General features: G+C 45.8%; 2 protein-coding genes across 3 annotated transcripts in view; one reads left to right on the top strand and one right to left on the bottom strand.

The window, feature by feature from the left end:
• The first annotated feature begins 5,479 nt into the window (after nt 1-5,479).
• On the top strand, nt 5,480-11,310 carry trib3 (tribbles pseudokinase 3). 2 transcript variants are annotated; one of them, XM_072666239.1, is made up of 4 exons: nt 5,480-6,384; nt 7,785-8,072; nt 8,296-8,588; nt 9,386-11,310. In XM_072666239.1, exons 2-4 carry the CDS (start codon nt 7,785-7,787, stop codon nt 9,849-9,851), a joined length of 1,047 nt encoding a protein of 348 aa, XP_072522340.1. In that variant the 5' UTR covers nt 5,480-6,384; the 3' UTR covers nt 9,852-11,310. The 2 variants fall into 2 exon arrangements, with proteins under 2 accessions (XP_072522340.1, XP_072522341.1); XM_072666240.1 differs by lacking the exon at nt 5,480-6,384 and adding an exon at nt 7,119-7,256.
• A 107-nt stretch (nt 11,311-11,417) lies between these two features.
• maf1a (MAF1 homolog, negative regulator of RNA polymerase III a) overlaps nt 11,418-15,373 on the bottom strand; it is a 7,444-nt gene continuing 3,488 nt past the window's right edge. Inside the window, 3 exon segments of the mRNA XM_072665928.1 lie at nt 11,418-14,488; nt 14,900-15,001; nt 15,152-15,271. Coding sequence (XP_072522029.1) covers nt 14,464-14,488; nt 14,900-15,001; nt 15,152-15,271 — 247 coding nt within the window. The 3' untranslated portion in view covers nt 11,418-14,463.

Below are 15,373 nucleotides of genomic sequence, written 5' to 3'. Positions count from 1 at the left end.
TCAGAACGAAGAGGCCTTTTGTGGAGACCCCGGTCAGTTCCCATGGTAATACGATGTCTCAACTCAGGAAGTGTGACATTTTCACAGAACCATTCTGCACCACCAACGGTCAGAGGGTTTCTGGGAAATGCAACATGGCCTGTCCCCTTCTCCTCATCTCCAGCTGGTAAAGAGATACTGTAAAAGAACTGGACTGACCCACATCAGACACCCGCACTCGACTCATCCCTCTGCGCTGTGACTCAGCTGATGATAACAGTCAAAAATACCACAACAATAAACAACCTCCCCGCGCTGCTCTCGGAGCGCTGTGGTGCTAAATAGGCCCGGGCTGACGGGCTGATGCGTCTGGCTATTCGAGGACCTGAAGACACCCGGGGGTGTCTGAAACACGCCGCGGCTGAGACATTTCCATTTTAAGGAGCGGCTGGCTGCTCTCCCACTCAGAGGCCTGCTGATGGTGGAACAGCCCAGGAAGCCTCCGTCACCCACATACTCACACACTCAGCCTCTGACTCACCCTGAAACTACGAGGGCTGAGCAGCAGAGCATCCTGCAGCTTCTCTCACTCGGGCCTTCCAGCACGCTGAAGAGGCCAAAACTGGAGCCAGTCAAACCTGTGCTGTTTGGCTAGATTACATAAAGGCGTAGAGGGTGAAGGAGCAGTTTGTGAGACTGGAAAAGTCATGGTGAAACAGCACAGACAGAATGCAACAAGCACCAGAGTCAATGGAAGCATGCTGCTGTGTATCTGAGCGAGAACATACATTTATTAGCAGTCAGGTATTTGGAAAGTATTTGGACAGTGATGCATCCAATTGTGTAGGTCACAAGTCACCCAGATGCTGGGCCTGTATTGGTAGCCAGAACCAGAAAGTTTTGTCCAGGGGTCCCACCAGGGTCAGTGATGGGACCAGGAGGGATTCAACTTGGGCCCTATCTGGGTTGCACACTCCGCATGGGGCCTAGGTGGGACGCATGTGAGATTAAGGTGGGCTGTAATGACGGGGATATTAAATCAACCCATGCCCACCTGGAACCCACCTAGCCCACATTCCACTCATGTGAGCTCCACAAAAGCATGCCGACTGGGACAGGCTCAAAAGTGATAGGGCAATTGACTGATAAGCAGTTTCTTGACCAGGTGTGGTCTGTTCCTTCATCATTTCATGACAAATTGAGGAGACAAAAGGTCTGGAGTTGATTCCAAGTGTTGAATATGCATTTGGTAGCCATTCTTGAGAACTTTCAATATGCAGTCTAACGAGGTGTCGATGCAAGTGAAGAAGGCCGTCATTAGGCTGAACAACCAAAACAAACTCTAGGAGTGGCCAAATCAACAATTAGGAAGGTGATCTCACGCCTGAAGGCCCAGAAGACCACCGAAGACTTGCTGAACATCTAATCAACATCTAATCAAGGCAAGCACTCTCTTGAGGTGGTGGGCGTATGACTGTCAAAGTTCACAATCAAAAGACGCCTTCATGAATGTAAATACAGACGGGTTGCCACAAGATGCAAACCACCGTTAACATTTAAGAACAGAAAGGTTAGATCAGACTGATAGAAACATCTGAAAAGCCACATGAAACCACGATTAACTGGAGTATAGAGAAGAGGAAAATGGTTAATGGTCTGAAGCATACCACATGGTGTCAAACATGGTGGAGGCACTGTTATGGCATGGCCATGTATGGAACTGGGTCACTGGTGTTTACTGATGATGAGACTGCTGGTTAAAGCAGCAGGATGAATTCTGAAGTGTACAGAGCCGTACTTTCAGCAAATGCTGCAATAATGATAGGATGTTTCTTCACAGTGCACTTAGATAATGACTCAGAATTACACACAGCGAAAGCAACCCAAGAGCTTCACAAGTCAAAGAAATGGAATGTTCTTAAATGTCAGTCAGTCACCTAACCTCAAACTTGTCCTCACCGAAGACAGAGAGACCCACAAACACACAGCAGTCGCAGAAGGCTGCAGTAAAGGCCTGGCAGAGCATCTCAAGGAGGGATTGAGAATCGGCATATGGGGATGTATATGGGTTTTAGATTTTATGCAGTCAATACCTGCAAATGTAGTTCTTTAATGTAGTCCTATAATTATGTTAGTTTGTTAAATGACTTTTTTATTGTTAACCCCTGTGAAATAAGGCTAAATTTGATCACATCTTAATTATTTTGATTTAAAATCATTGTGTTGGTGTGCAGAGAAAAGCTGTGGTTGAAACCTAATCACTACATAGTGCACGACTGTAGGGGTTTCGTCACTTTGTAGTGGTGTCCGAAAACTTTTCAACATTTTCAGTGCGCTATAATAATAAATATCTGTGTTCTTGTCTGTACTTGTGTTCCTGAGGACTGTGAAACATCATCAATTGCAGCCCAAGTACTGATCCATTCAAAAGTTCACTTCTAGCCGAGTGCAGTCCGGATGTGGTCTTGTTCTGCCCGTGTTAAGGAGGATGCATCAGGACATGACTTGTGTGGACAATATCCCAATAACCCAGAATGCATTACGCACCACACTCCTGTTCCAATCGCGAAATGACCGTCCAGCGAGTCAGTTCTACCAGGGACAGCAGTCCCAACTTGGCGTAATTTGTATTGTGTACACTCGGGGAAATGGAATTCCCATAGTTCACTGCACTACTAATATTACCCCATCATTACTCTCACTACTCTGACCATCAATGACCATCACTGCTGTGATTATATCAGTTCTACTACACCGTATTAAGATGAGTTCAGCACACCTGAGCAGTAGAACAGCTTCTGTGATATAGTGACGTAAAATTAGTCCTGATCAGAGGAGGACAAATGAGGACGGGTCGGGTCCCCCTTGTGAGTCTTGGTTCCTCCCTAGGTCTCTTCCCCAGCTCTGAGGGAGGTTTTCCTGCACGGTGGTCTTTGGCTGCTCACTGGGGGTCTTAGATTTTCATGTCTTCTTATGTTGTTGAGTTCTTCCATTTTTACAGATTACTGATACTGTAAAGCTACTTTTTATAAGCAGTTGTAATAAGCTATACAAATAAACTTGATTTGATGTGTTTGTTTGGTTTAATATATATATATATATATATATATATATATATATATATATATATATATATATATATACAGTCATGCCCGAAAGTATTCATACCCCTGGCAAAGTTTGACTTAAATTTACTTTTATTTAACCAGAAGTTATATTTTTGCCTTGAAACGACACAGGCATCTCCCAGGAGATAACACGATGATGTACAAGAGGCATCATTGTGGGAAAAAGTATTTCTCAGCTTTTATACACATTTGAACAAAAAGTGGCATGTCCAAAATTATTCATACCCTTTGAAAACTGTCACAGTATATGGGAAAATCCAAAGTTCTATACCATTCCAAATAGTCCAAGCTGTTTTAAAGCATCCTAATTACCCTGATTCATTGGGAACAGCTGTTTTAATCAACTCAACAGGAGAAAAACAGCAGCTCTCTGCAGTTGGTTTGTGGACAGTCATGGCTAAGACAAAGGAGCTCACTAAGGACCTGCGGCTGTGCATTGTGGCCGCTCACAAGTCAGGAAAGGGCTATAAAGCCATATCAAAATGTTTTCAAGTTCCAGTGGCTCAAGTTCCGCACTGTGGAAAATCTCAGAAGATGTGGTCGGAAGCCAAAAGTGACACCTGTGCTGGCCAGGAGAATAGTGAGAGAGGTGAAGAAAAATCCAAGGATCACCACCAAGGCCATCCTGGTGAATCTGGACTCTGCTGGTGGCGACATCTCAAGGCAGACAGTTCAACGGACACTGCACACTGCTGGGTTCCACGGACGCAGGCCAAGGAGGACGCCACTTCTCCAGAAAAGGCACACAAAAGCCCGCTTGACCTTTGCAAATGCTCATCTGGACAAAGAAGAAGACTTCTGGTGTTCTGTTTTATGGTCAGATGAAACAAAAATTGAATTGTTTGGCCACAATGATGTGTGCACCATTTGGCGTAAAAAAGGAGAAGCCTTCAACCCTAAGAACACCATCCCCACTGTCAAACATGGTGGTGGGAACCTAATGTTTTGGGGGTGTTTTTCAGCCAATGGACCAGGGAACTTGATCGCAGTAAATGGCACCATGAAAAAAGAGCAATACATCAAGATTCTCAACAACAACATCAGGCAGTCTGCAGAGAAACTTGGCCTTGGGAACCGGTGGACATTTCAGCACGACAACGACCCAAAACACACAGCCAAAGTGGTGAAGAAATGGTTAGCAGACAAAAACATTAATGTTTTGCAGTGGCCCAGCCAGAGTCCTGACTTGAATCCAATTGAGAATCTGTGGAGGGAGCTAAAGATCAGGGTGATGGCAAGGAGACCCTCGAACCTCAAAGAGTTGGAGCTCATCACTAAAGATGAATGGGCAAAAATACCAGTGGAGACATGCAAAAAGCTGGTCAGCAATTACAGGAAGCGTTTGATTGCTGTAATAGCCAATAAAGGCTTTTCCATTAATTATTGAGAAGGGTATGAATAATTTTGGACATGCCACTTTTTGTTCAAATGTGTATAAAAGCTGAGAAATACTTTTTCCCACAATGATGCCTCTTGTACATCATCGTGTTATCTCCTGGGAGATGCCTGTGTCATTTCCAGGCAAAAATATAATTTCTGGTTAAATAAAAGTAAATTTAAGTCAAACTTTGACAGGGGTATGAATACTTTCGGGCATGACTGTATATATATATATATACACACAAATACCAAATCAATGGCTAGTTTACAATACACTTGAACCTAATTATAGATTCTCCTTCATGATCAGCCAAGCTTACTCATTCTTTAAATGCTCTATTTTCAAACTTTCTCTTATCCATATGAATCTCTTTCCTCAGAAACCCAAACGCAACACGGTGTAGGCCACCTGAACCCGTCCGTAGTAAACAGTGCAACAACAGAGCAACAGCAACACTGGCGTTGAGTCATAGAAAGGGGTGCGGCGTTGCTGGATGCTGTGTTATTGTGCTGGGAGTTACTTTCATTTCTCTGCTTTCTCTGATACTCCAGAGTAACCTGGTTGCCTCGTGTTGTCCGGGGCTGTGAGTCTGGTCTGCAGTGAACGGCTCGGCTCGGCTCGGCTCGGCTGGGCTCGGCTCGGCTCGGCTCGGGCTCGGGCTCATTCAGAAATGTCCAGCCGCGCTCGCAGACAGCGCCTTCCTTTTCTGGCGCGCGGTTTGTTTGCTCGCCACGCGAAAACTTCAGCAGCGGCGCTGCGTTTTCGTTTCCCACCCGTATTCCGTAAAGATCCCTCTGAGAGGGCTTCTCATTGGCTGCCAGCTCCGTTCCTGCTGCGTTGATTCGACGAGCGTGCGCGACTAGCCAATCGCAGCGCAGGGAGGCGGGACCTGTCGGAATGCGGGCGGGGGAGAAACAATGAGCCTGGCTGAGGGCTGGATGTCGTCAGACGCGGGAGGCGGAGCTTAGATGTTGCAATCGGGCTGAGGACAGCATCATCAGCAGCAGCAGCAGCAGCAGCGCGGCGGGCTAGCGCAGCAGCATAATAGGAGTCGAGCCCAAATAGAGCTCTCACAGGCGGACGGTCAGGCGGAGGGACCACACGTCTGATCTGTGATCTCTGTAAGACTTTAAAGGGATCTGATTCCTCTTTTTAAGGAGGTAAACACCGACCGAGCCCTCAGTTTACCCTCTCACCGCCCGCGCTCTCCTCAGGCTCCGGCTCCGGCTAGCTAGCGCTGCTCACCGCTTCCACAACTTTCCTTTGAGGCGCAACTTCACTTGTTTATTCTCCGAATTGAGGAAATTCGAGCTCTGCTTGTTTGATTATATGTTTAATAATTTCTGGCTGCCCCCTTTTGTGAGGACCGAGCGAGAAACAGCGCCTGTGCACCGCCCGGGTCATTCAGCGGGAATCGGGAACAAAGAGCTGCGTGCGCGCCGACAACACCAGCCGGGCTCGCCGGCGTCCCTCAGCCCTTCCAGGACCTTCCGAGCCCTTCCAGGACCCTTTAACCCCCCCCGAGACCTGCTAGACGGATCGTATCAGACTTGGACCGAACCGAAGACACACTTGAGAGAGTCCGGTCCGGAGAACTGTGCGTTTCGACACTTCGGCGAGTGGAGTCGGCTCGTTTAGCCGACTCGGGCTCTGTCGGCAGCGGCGCCTCGTCACCCGGACTCGTGGCAGTTCTCTCCAGCCTGGAGGAGAGGAGGGCAGATTCGGCCGCGGCTCTCTCCCTCCCTGCTGCCCCGGATTCGAGCACAGTCTTCAGCCGAGCTTTTCTCAGCGAGCGGGGAATGAGCCGGAGCTGCTGAGTCCGGCCTCAGACTGGTGTTGACTGGGTCAGCATTGTTCTGTTCTGGAGAGGAGAGAGGGCCTTTGTCTGAGAGCGAGGTGAGCAGCTAGAGCCCCTTTATTTAAGCGGAGCGCCATTTTTAAAGTGTGTGTGTGTGTGTGTGTGTGTGTGTGTGTGTGTGTGTGTGTGTGTGTCCACTGTTGCTTTGCTGGTTTCCACAGAAAACGTTAAGCTAGTTGTGAAAGAGTCCGAGTTAAAACTTTACAGGGAAAAGAAGTGATGGTGCAACTCTTTCCTCAGCCACTCCTCTCTCACCCACCTCTCCCTCTATCTCTCTCACCCACCTCTATCTCTCTCACCCACCTCTATCTCTCTCACCCACCTCTCTCTCTCTCACCCACCTCTCTCTCTCTCACCCACCTCTCCCTCTATCTCTCTCACCCACCTCTATCTCTCTCACCCACCTCTCTCTCTCTCACCCACCTCTCTCTCTCTCACCCACCTCTCCCTCTCTCTCTCTCACCCACCTCTCTCTCTCTCACCCACCTCTCCCTCTATCTCTCTCACCCACCTCTCTCTCTCTCACCCACCTCTCCCTCTATCTCTCTCACCCACCTCTCGCTCTCTCTCTGACCTGCTATTGTCTTAAAGCGCGAGACGAAACTTTATTTCCTCAGTTTTTAGATTAAAATACTATAATAATAATAATAATAATGATGATGATGATGATGATGATGATGATGATGATGATAATGATGATAATAATGATAGCTCTATAGCTCTATAGTCTGCATTGACCACACAGGCAAGTGGAAAAACGAGACTGCGCTACGTCACCGCATGACGCGCGCGCCCGACTGTGTAATAACCCTGTATGAGTGAGTGAGCGCGAGAGAGAGAGAGAGAGGCCGAGAGAGCTAGAGTTAGTTCAAGTGACTCACCACCGACAAACCTGCGGACAGTAACTTGAGTAAGAGCCTTCTTGCATCAAGCAGTGATGAGGAGGATGATGATGGTGGTGGTGGTGGTGGTGATGATGGTGGTGGTGGTGATGGTGGTGGTGGTGATGATGATGATGAGGGTGGTGGTGATCATCACTCAGGCGCTTCAGTGGTTCATATTTAGCTCCTTTGATGGAGCAGCGGATGTGAATCAGCCTGCCATATTCCTCTCTACTGTTCTTGCCCATTGTTTTCTCTACAGCCTCTGGCTCTGCTCTGTTGTAGCTACACCATCTCTCATACTTAATAATACAACCCAGTTCACTTTTATATATAAATATTATTATTATTATTATTATTATTATTGTTATTGTTATTGTTATTATTAGCTGAGCCAGGATGCTTGTGCACATCCCCTGGAGCCACTGTGTGGGTGATGCACAGTATGCTCGCTCATGCTGTAGCAAGGTTATTGACCTTGTTCGTTCGTCTGTTTGTTCGTAACCAGCCCTTGCCTCATCTTGCCCTTTTTGCTCTCTCTCTCTCTATAAATACAGATGAGTGTGAACCTTTCGACGCCCACCCTGCCACTGCGACTCAAGCGGGTAGACTGCGATGACTCCCACAGCACAGAGACGCTCAAGTGTAAGCGCCGCAGGCTCAGCCAGCCTCCCTCCCCTGGCTTAGCCCCCTGCCTCCGGCCCCTGACCCAAAGCACGGAGCATTCAGGCCCGGAGAACCACCGCGTGTCCTCTATCGGACCCTATGTGCTGTTGGAGGCCACTGAGGGCACCCAAACGTACAGAGCTGTCCACCGTGTCACAGAGCAGGAGTACACCTGTAAGGTAAGCATGTTGTCCTGTAGGAGGATACTGGAGAGTCTGGTTCTCGTCTTGGGTCTTTTTCTTTTTTTAGCCGGTGCAATCGTGATTAGGCCCTTTTGCAGGTTATTATTGTTCACATGAGTCACACACACACACACACACACGAAGAGTAATGGCCTGATGATGATGATGGTAGTCTTTGTTCTATTTGCAGATCTGTAATCCGGCTGTTTTTCTTTCGCAGGTGTTTTCTATGAGGAAATATCATGAGCTCATTGCTCCGTACACTCGCCTGTTGCCTCACGATAATATCTGTAAGATATCCGAGGTGATTATGGGGGAGCACAACGTCTACATATTCTTCGAACGCAACTACGGCGACATGCACTCGTACGTGCGCACCTGTAAGAGGCTCCAGGAGGACGAGGCAGTGCGCCTCTTCGGACAGATGGCGTCAGCGGTCGCGCACTGTCACGAAAACGGCGTCGTTCTCCGAGATCTCAAGCTGCGCAAGTTCGTCTTTGCTGACGCTCAAAGGTCAGTTCTTACTCTTCGTAATGAGGTTCAGACAGTAATGCTGATGTTGCTGACGGTGGAGGAGAGCTGACTGACAGCTGTTGGCCTTGAAACGAAAATATGATGATGATGATGATGATGATGATGATGATTGGTGGCTACCAACTTCTGTTCACTGTTGGCAAATTTAGTCCTGGTCCTGGAGATCCAACACACCTGGCTCTAATACTGTGATCAGATGTGTTGGATTAGGATTGGAGCTGAACATCTTTAGTCATGGCAATGGGCACTAAATGTCCAAATGTTTGTAGACGCCCCTTCTAATGACTGCATTCAGCGACTTGTGCAAAAGCTTGTCTAGTCTCTGTGGAGAAGTACTGCCAATAGACTAGGACTCTCTGCCAGGCGTGGAGCTGTTCTCTCTGGAAAGATGATGGAGCTCCATTTAGTTGAGGTGGGGTGATGATCACCCAACATCCTGACCTCACCAACGCTCTTGTTGCTGAATGCCATCAAGTTCTCGAAGCAATTCTTCTCCAAAATCCAGTAGAAAGTCTTCTTCTCTGGACAGCAGAGACAGTTATTCCAACAAAAGCAGGAGAAACTATTTTTAATAGCCTTGATTTCAGAAAAAAAACATTAAATGAACAGGTGTCCCAATACTTTTGTCCACATGGTGTAAGAATGCTAAGTATGCAGCAATGTAAGGATATCCTACTGGGTATGGTTTCCTCTGCCTAGCTAACCTGTGTTGCTAACACAGATTCAGAGGCCAGAAAGCAAAGTGAACTAAAGGAATCCTTACCCTGTCCCCACAGAACAAAGCTGGTCTTGCAGAACCTGGAGGACTCCTGTCTTCTCAACGGAGACGACGACTCTCTCACGGACAAGCACGGCTGCCCGGCCTACGTCGGCCCAGAGATTTTGAACTCTCGTCACTCGTACTCAGGGAAGGCGGCGGACATCTGGAGCCTGGGAGTGGTTCTCTACACCATGCTGGTGGGACGCTACCCCTTTCAGGATGTGGAGCCCGCAGCACTGTTCAGCAAAATCCGCAGGGGTGCTTTCACCATCCCAGAGACTCTGTCCCCCAGGGCTAAATCTCTGGTGTGCTGCATGCTGAGGAAGCTGCCATCAGAGAGGCTGGAGGCACCAGATATCCTGCTGCATCCCTGGCTGCACTGTAGCACAAACATCCTCTCCAGCCAGCACCCTAGCTCCAGGCACTCTGCAGACCAAGTGGTCCCGGACTTTGAGAAGAGCGAGGACGAGGACTGCTATTGAGGCCGGTAGGGTGAGCGCTCAATCTCTCACCTGCCCACCATGCCTGATGGCGCTGTAGAGGAGGATCTCTGCAGAGACTTGAGCTTCAGAAGGTGTGCAGCACTCGAGTACAGGGAAAGGCTGAGCAGGTTTCAGATTCCAAAAAAAGACGAACAGCGCCATCGCTGTTAGTCCTCAGGCAAAGGATCTGAGACGTTTCAGCCAGGCTTTCTGGCCTTTGTGGTCACTGCAAGTAGTTAGAATATCACAAAGGTTTGTTGGCCTTCTAATTATATCTGGGAACCTCCTACGCTGATGTGGTCTCAGCAAGAGCAGACAACCAAGGGCTGTGAAACGGTGAAAGACTTGAGCTGCGCGCCAGCCGCTCCACAAGCAGGGCTGTCGCTCGGAGCACGACTGGACCATCCTCAACCCATCAGACTCGTGCAAAGACATTCGCTTCAGCAGTATTGTGCTAACCGTGTGTATAGTTCATACAGTGTACATTCACGTTGTTGGAGACTCTGAATCGCCTGTCTGATACCTCTAACTTGAATCCTGGGATACTTGATGCACGGTATGTGCCTTTTTTCGTAAAGTACTGTTTACATAATTTGCAGTGGAAAACGGTCGACTGTTTGAAGTGCCTTTTTCACTAGGACGGTTGTAGTTGTCTTTTTTTTTTTTTTTTTTTTTTGACGTATTTGGAGTGACCTACCAAAGACCTGCGTTCCTTCACCAGTCCTCATTTTGACGTGTGACTCTCGGACAGTTTAGCTGAAGTGCTTACGTTTGCTCTCTCATGTGAAGGTTTCACAAAATGGCTTGATGATCTGTACCACAATTCTCCTGACAAATCCTGGTCTTGATTCCCTCAGAGAACATGGTGGAGGATAAGGGAGGAAGAAGGAGGAGAAAAGTAATGCTGTGCTAACAGGTAGACCAGGAGCTGTACATAAAAGTCCTGCTACGATTCTGTTGAACCTTTTCAGGAAAACCATTTCCTCAGTGCCGCCCCCCCCCCCCCTCTCTCTTTCATTGTTCTCTGAGGAACCTGTGATGTCATTGTAGGCATGATGACTTGGGTCATAGATAAGTTAAAACATGACCTAAGGCATGAGTACTGTCTGTTATGTGTATGTGCTGTGGGTGGACTTAGTTAGACCCCTAAGGCTGAAGAGCGTTAGTCGACTTGCACCGCAGTGAAGTTTCCATGCAATGGTAATGTGGTGTGTCAAACACGTCGAGCAAAACAAAGGCATTACCTTCGATGTCTGTAGTGATGCCTGCATGCAGTGCTTTGATCATGTGTCCGTCAAACTACTTTGTGTTTGTTTTTTTTTTTGTGGAACTTGTAAATATCACTTTTTTGTAACTATAGCAGAAAGAACACTACACTTTTCAGTTCCAAGGGTTGATGTAACTTTTTCTTTTTTTCTTTTTTCTAAAAAAGTATTTTGTTGTTGCCAGTACAAATAAACAAAAGTTCAATAATTAAAAGTTCAAAGTGGTCTCTTTATGAATGTTCTAATAATTGCATGACAGTTATTCAATATAAGTAAATACTCCAAAATGAAAATAGGGATGTGAGGTTGATACCCAGCAACAGCTTGGGAGATTTATTAAACACAAAATCTCAGAAACAGCAGATTTGGGGAAAGACTGTTTACAAATGAAATCCAGTAAAGCTGCCAAAATTATTTACTTATATATTTAAATCTTGACACTTTGGCAAAAACCTCCTCCAGCTCTTAGTTTTGCACTTTCTCACATTGCAGATTTACATGATCAGAATCAAAGGATGAATAGAGAAATAGAAATGCTCCAAAATAACTTTTTGTAGATGGACTTCCTTTGAAAGTTTAGGTTTTTATTCTGTAAAGTTACCCTTTTGGAGAGAGAAGGTTTTTGTGTGACCGTGACAGGATTACACTATATAATTATATATATATCAGTGTAATGTCTTTCATGGTGTTCAACAGGTTCTGACTTTCTGAATGTCTCCACACAAATATAGTCTACTCTGAGTAACAAAACTGCACTTTTACAGCATTTAAAGTTTCATAAAGTTAAAACCTGTTCCTACTGAACTCTGCCTTACACCGGAGCAGGCTCCTACAAACTAGTGCTCAGCCCTCCACCAAAGCACAATCAGAATTCCCCCAGCTATTAGACAGGGCAGAAGGTGCTGATCACCTGGTCCATTGGTACGTTTGGAATCACTGGATAAACTCCACAAATTCATAAAGGCTTCAAAACAGTAAGCGTACTGGACGCTACATTTTTACACAATCTCTGAAGAGCCCTGTAAGAGCAGCTGCCACACGACCACACACTGATCTGAACACTGAGGAATTCACCAGGAAGTGTAACAAGTCACATTCTACACCTTCGAGCAACATCAGGAAACACCGAGCGCGTGGAGTGGGACTCGAGTGGGCTGGAAGATTACAGCAGACGCTGCCTGCGTTATTTACTTTGACATCTGGTCAAAACCCAGAAAGCTGATGGTCATTTCAGAATGTCGCAACAGAACAGTGATGTAACCCCACCGTTCAGAAAAACACAGTAGCAAACCTAGCACACACACACACACAATATGTCCAAATGTTTGTGGACACCCCTTCTAATTCAGCCATTGCTGAGACATGTGGAAATACAAACACACACACAGCTTGTTTACTACCTGTAGAGAAGTACTGCCAATAGAATAGGACTCTCTGAAGCAGATCAACATCAGGACCCTATTGGCTCCATGCTGCCTAATGCCAGGTGTGGGCTAGAGGGGTATAAAGCCCCCCAGCATTGAGGAGCTGTGGAGCAGTGGAAGAGCTGTGTTCTCTGAAATAATGGTGGAGGAGCTCCATCCAGTACTTTTGGAATAAGGTGGGGTGGTGATCATCCCATGTGACATCCTAACATCACTAGAAGACTTGTTGCTGAATGCAACCAATCAAATTCTCACAGCAATGCTCCTTGTAAAATTGAATAGCCTTCTTCTCTGGACAGCAGAGACAGTTACTCCAACAAAAGCAGGAGAAACTCTGTAATACCCTTGTTTTTAGGTGTCCCAAAACTTTTGTCAATATAGTGTAGTCTTAAAAGGCAAAGAAAATAATTCCACACTCAGGACTAAAATATTACAAATAATTAAAAGCTTGGCTTTAGTTTAACAATAAAACAAAAGGAATGTATGTTCACGAATCTCAACCACAATATAAAAACAACTAAACAAAAAGGGAAAAGGCTTTCTAATCTATTTAAGTCTAGACAGTAAGGTCCAGACCTAGAGAAACCCAGACAAGGGATTTCCAGTGGTTTAACAGCACTGGCACTGCAAATTTAGGGCAAGACCTGGCTTCATCTGAATCAACCCCCAGAGTTTCTCACAAACTGGAGATTTCTGTTTTTTTCAGATGACAAATATTGCAGCCTGTGGCACAATTACTTGTTTTGTCCACAATAAAGTTTCTACTGATGTTCACCTTGATATTTATGCAATAACTGCACATTTTAAGCCATGGAAAGAAAGCTAAATTGCTTGTCAGGCTCGTCTGGGAGAAGAAAAGCACGGAAACAAAAAAAAATTCTAATTTAGTCATTTGTCTTATGCAATAGATCTAAAGTAACACAGACTACACTATCAAACAGGATATGTGTATTAGGTTCAAACAATTGCACAATAAAAAAACTGCCTTTGTTATCAGCTCACATCCATAAATGGGAAAAGTGAACACACAGCTAATTCTGGATTTTGGGTTATCTTTAGCTTATCCTCAGCTACACTACACTCACTTGAGGGGCTGTAGCGGCCCTGAAATCTGGAAAGCAGAACATGTTGGAGCCTTTAGAGACCTGGTCTGGAGAGGGCACCAGGGACAGGCCATGCACGTCCTCCACTAGGCTGAAGCCGCCCTTCCTCGGAACAATGAACTGTGCCACGGGATAGAGCAAAAGTCTTTGGGTGCTAGACATACACCTTGTTTATCCTTGGTCAGAAGAAAATAAAAAAAGGTGACAAAATAAAATCCCAGCCAATAAAACACAACACGTGTCTCAGAACTGGTGCTTGGTCCACTAAAATCAGATGAAGTCGTGATGGCTGAAAGAATCAGACAATGACAATTCTCAAAGCTTAGCAGAAACAAAAGAGTGACACGTGGGTCGGCAGTGCAGTGTTGAGACACTGATGCAGTACAGGCTGCCCCCTGCTGGTAAAAGACAGTAAATGCTTCACCACACATCAGGAGTGGCCTAAAAAATGTAAATGAATTATAAAAATAAAAAAGCTAATTCTCTATTAAAACGCAATAAAAACTAGCTTTTATTAAATTGACTGTTCTTAAGCCCAGCCTCTTTTAGGAGTCTTAAACAAGAAAGTTAAACAGGGAAAACAGTCCAACAACTGGTGAAGAAAAATAAAACAAAAGAAAAATCAAACATTAGCATCTGAAAACACAAAATAAAACTCTAAACTAAGAATTTATTCCACCGTCGTTGAGGAAAGAAAAATAATGGGTAATGATTAATCCACAATGTAAGAGAAGGCTGACGCAAGGCTCTGTTAGAGATCTCAGTGTTGTTCAGAGGTATTCAGGAGCAAAGCACTGGAACTGTGGCACCTTCCAGTTCTTCACTGGGCACATAAAGCTCCATACCTGCAGGGGAAAACACTGTTACAGGAGACATCTACTGTTCAGGTACTGTCACAATACTGCTGATGTAACCGGTACGAATCCTTTTAAACAAAGAAACAACTAAATTAAACGAAACCACCTGTGAACACACTGTCCCAAGCATATTTTAAAAAGAACTCTCTGCACATGTTGCGCCACTCGGCACTGCTGGAGGTACACTCCATGCTATGACGTTGGAAAGCATGTGACGTGGACCAACTGCAGTCGGGAGGGGGGCTCTCAAAACAAACGACGCAGTGATCAGGAGCTCAACAAATAAATAAATAAATAAATAAATTTTAAAAGGACATTCTGCTTTTCGTTTTAGTACACATGCGGCTTTAGGCTCGGTTATTTCTCTTCCATAATGAGGTTCAACAGGCCCGTCCTCACCTCTCCTCGTCCATGTTCTCCTCCTCTTCTTCAAAGCTGCCCTCATCCAGATCCAGATCCAACTCTGTGCCAATGCTCAGGTCCCGTGGAGCCATGAAGAGACTGGATCCAAATATAATACAAGTCATTACACAACTATAAACACAGTGCGATTAAATGACCTTCTGAATGCATAAATAACATTCAACTAAATAAGGATAAGGACATTCTCACACACCTGCACATATTTTTGACAGTGTCTCAAAACTTTACCTAACAGAGCGACATGTAAAGAAAACGATCCTTTTCAGCCTCTTGTTGTAGAAGAAATAGTTAAAGGACCACAGGTTGCCCTCTTCTCCATACGGGTCTGAATCAAGGTCTGGGTTGTAACTGGAGTGGAAGGTGATCATTACAAAAAGACAAGAGAGTCAAACACAAATTATCAGCATGTCGAAAAGCTCCAAGGTCACCCCTTTAAACCCTACATTAATC

Source organism: Salminus brasiliensis, chromosome 21, assembly GCF_030463535.1.
Source record: "Salminus brasiliensis chromosome 21, fSalBra1.hap2, whole genome shotgun sequence".
Lineage (NCBI taxonomy): Eukaryota > Metazoa > Chordata > Actinopteri > Characiformes > Bryconidae > Salminus > Salminus brasiliensis.
Note: the sequence above shows the minus strand (reverse complement) of the source record. Positions and strands in the feature narration are given on the sequence as shown.

What these genes read in the sequence shown, in the direction of transcription:
- trib3 (XM_072666239.1), top strand. Translation starts at nt 7,785, where the DNA reads ATGAGTGTGAACCTTTCGACGCCCACCCTGCCACTGCGACTCAAGCGG. An exon ending in AGCAGGAGTACACCTGTAAG is followed by an intron (nt 8,073 to 8,295) that starts GTAAGCATGTTG and finishes TTTCTTTCGCAG; the next exon opens with GTGTTTTCTATGAGGAAATA. An exon ending in GTCTTTGCTGACGCTCAAAG is followed by an intron (nt 8,589 to 9,385) that starts GTCAGTTCTTAC and finishes CTGTCCCCACAG; the next exon opens with AACAAAGCTGGTCTTGCAGA.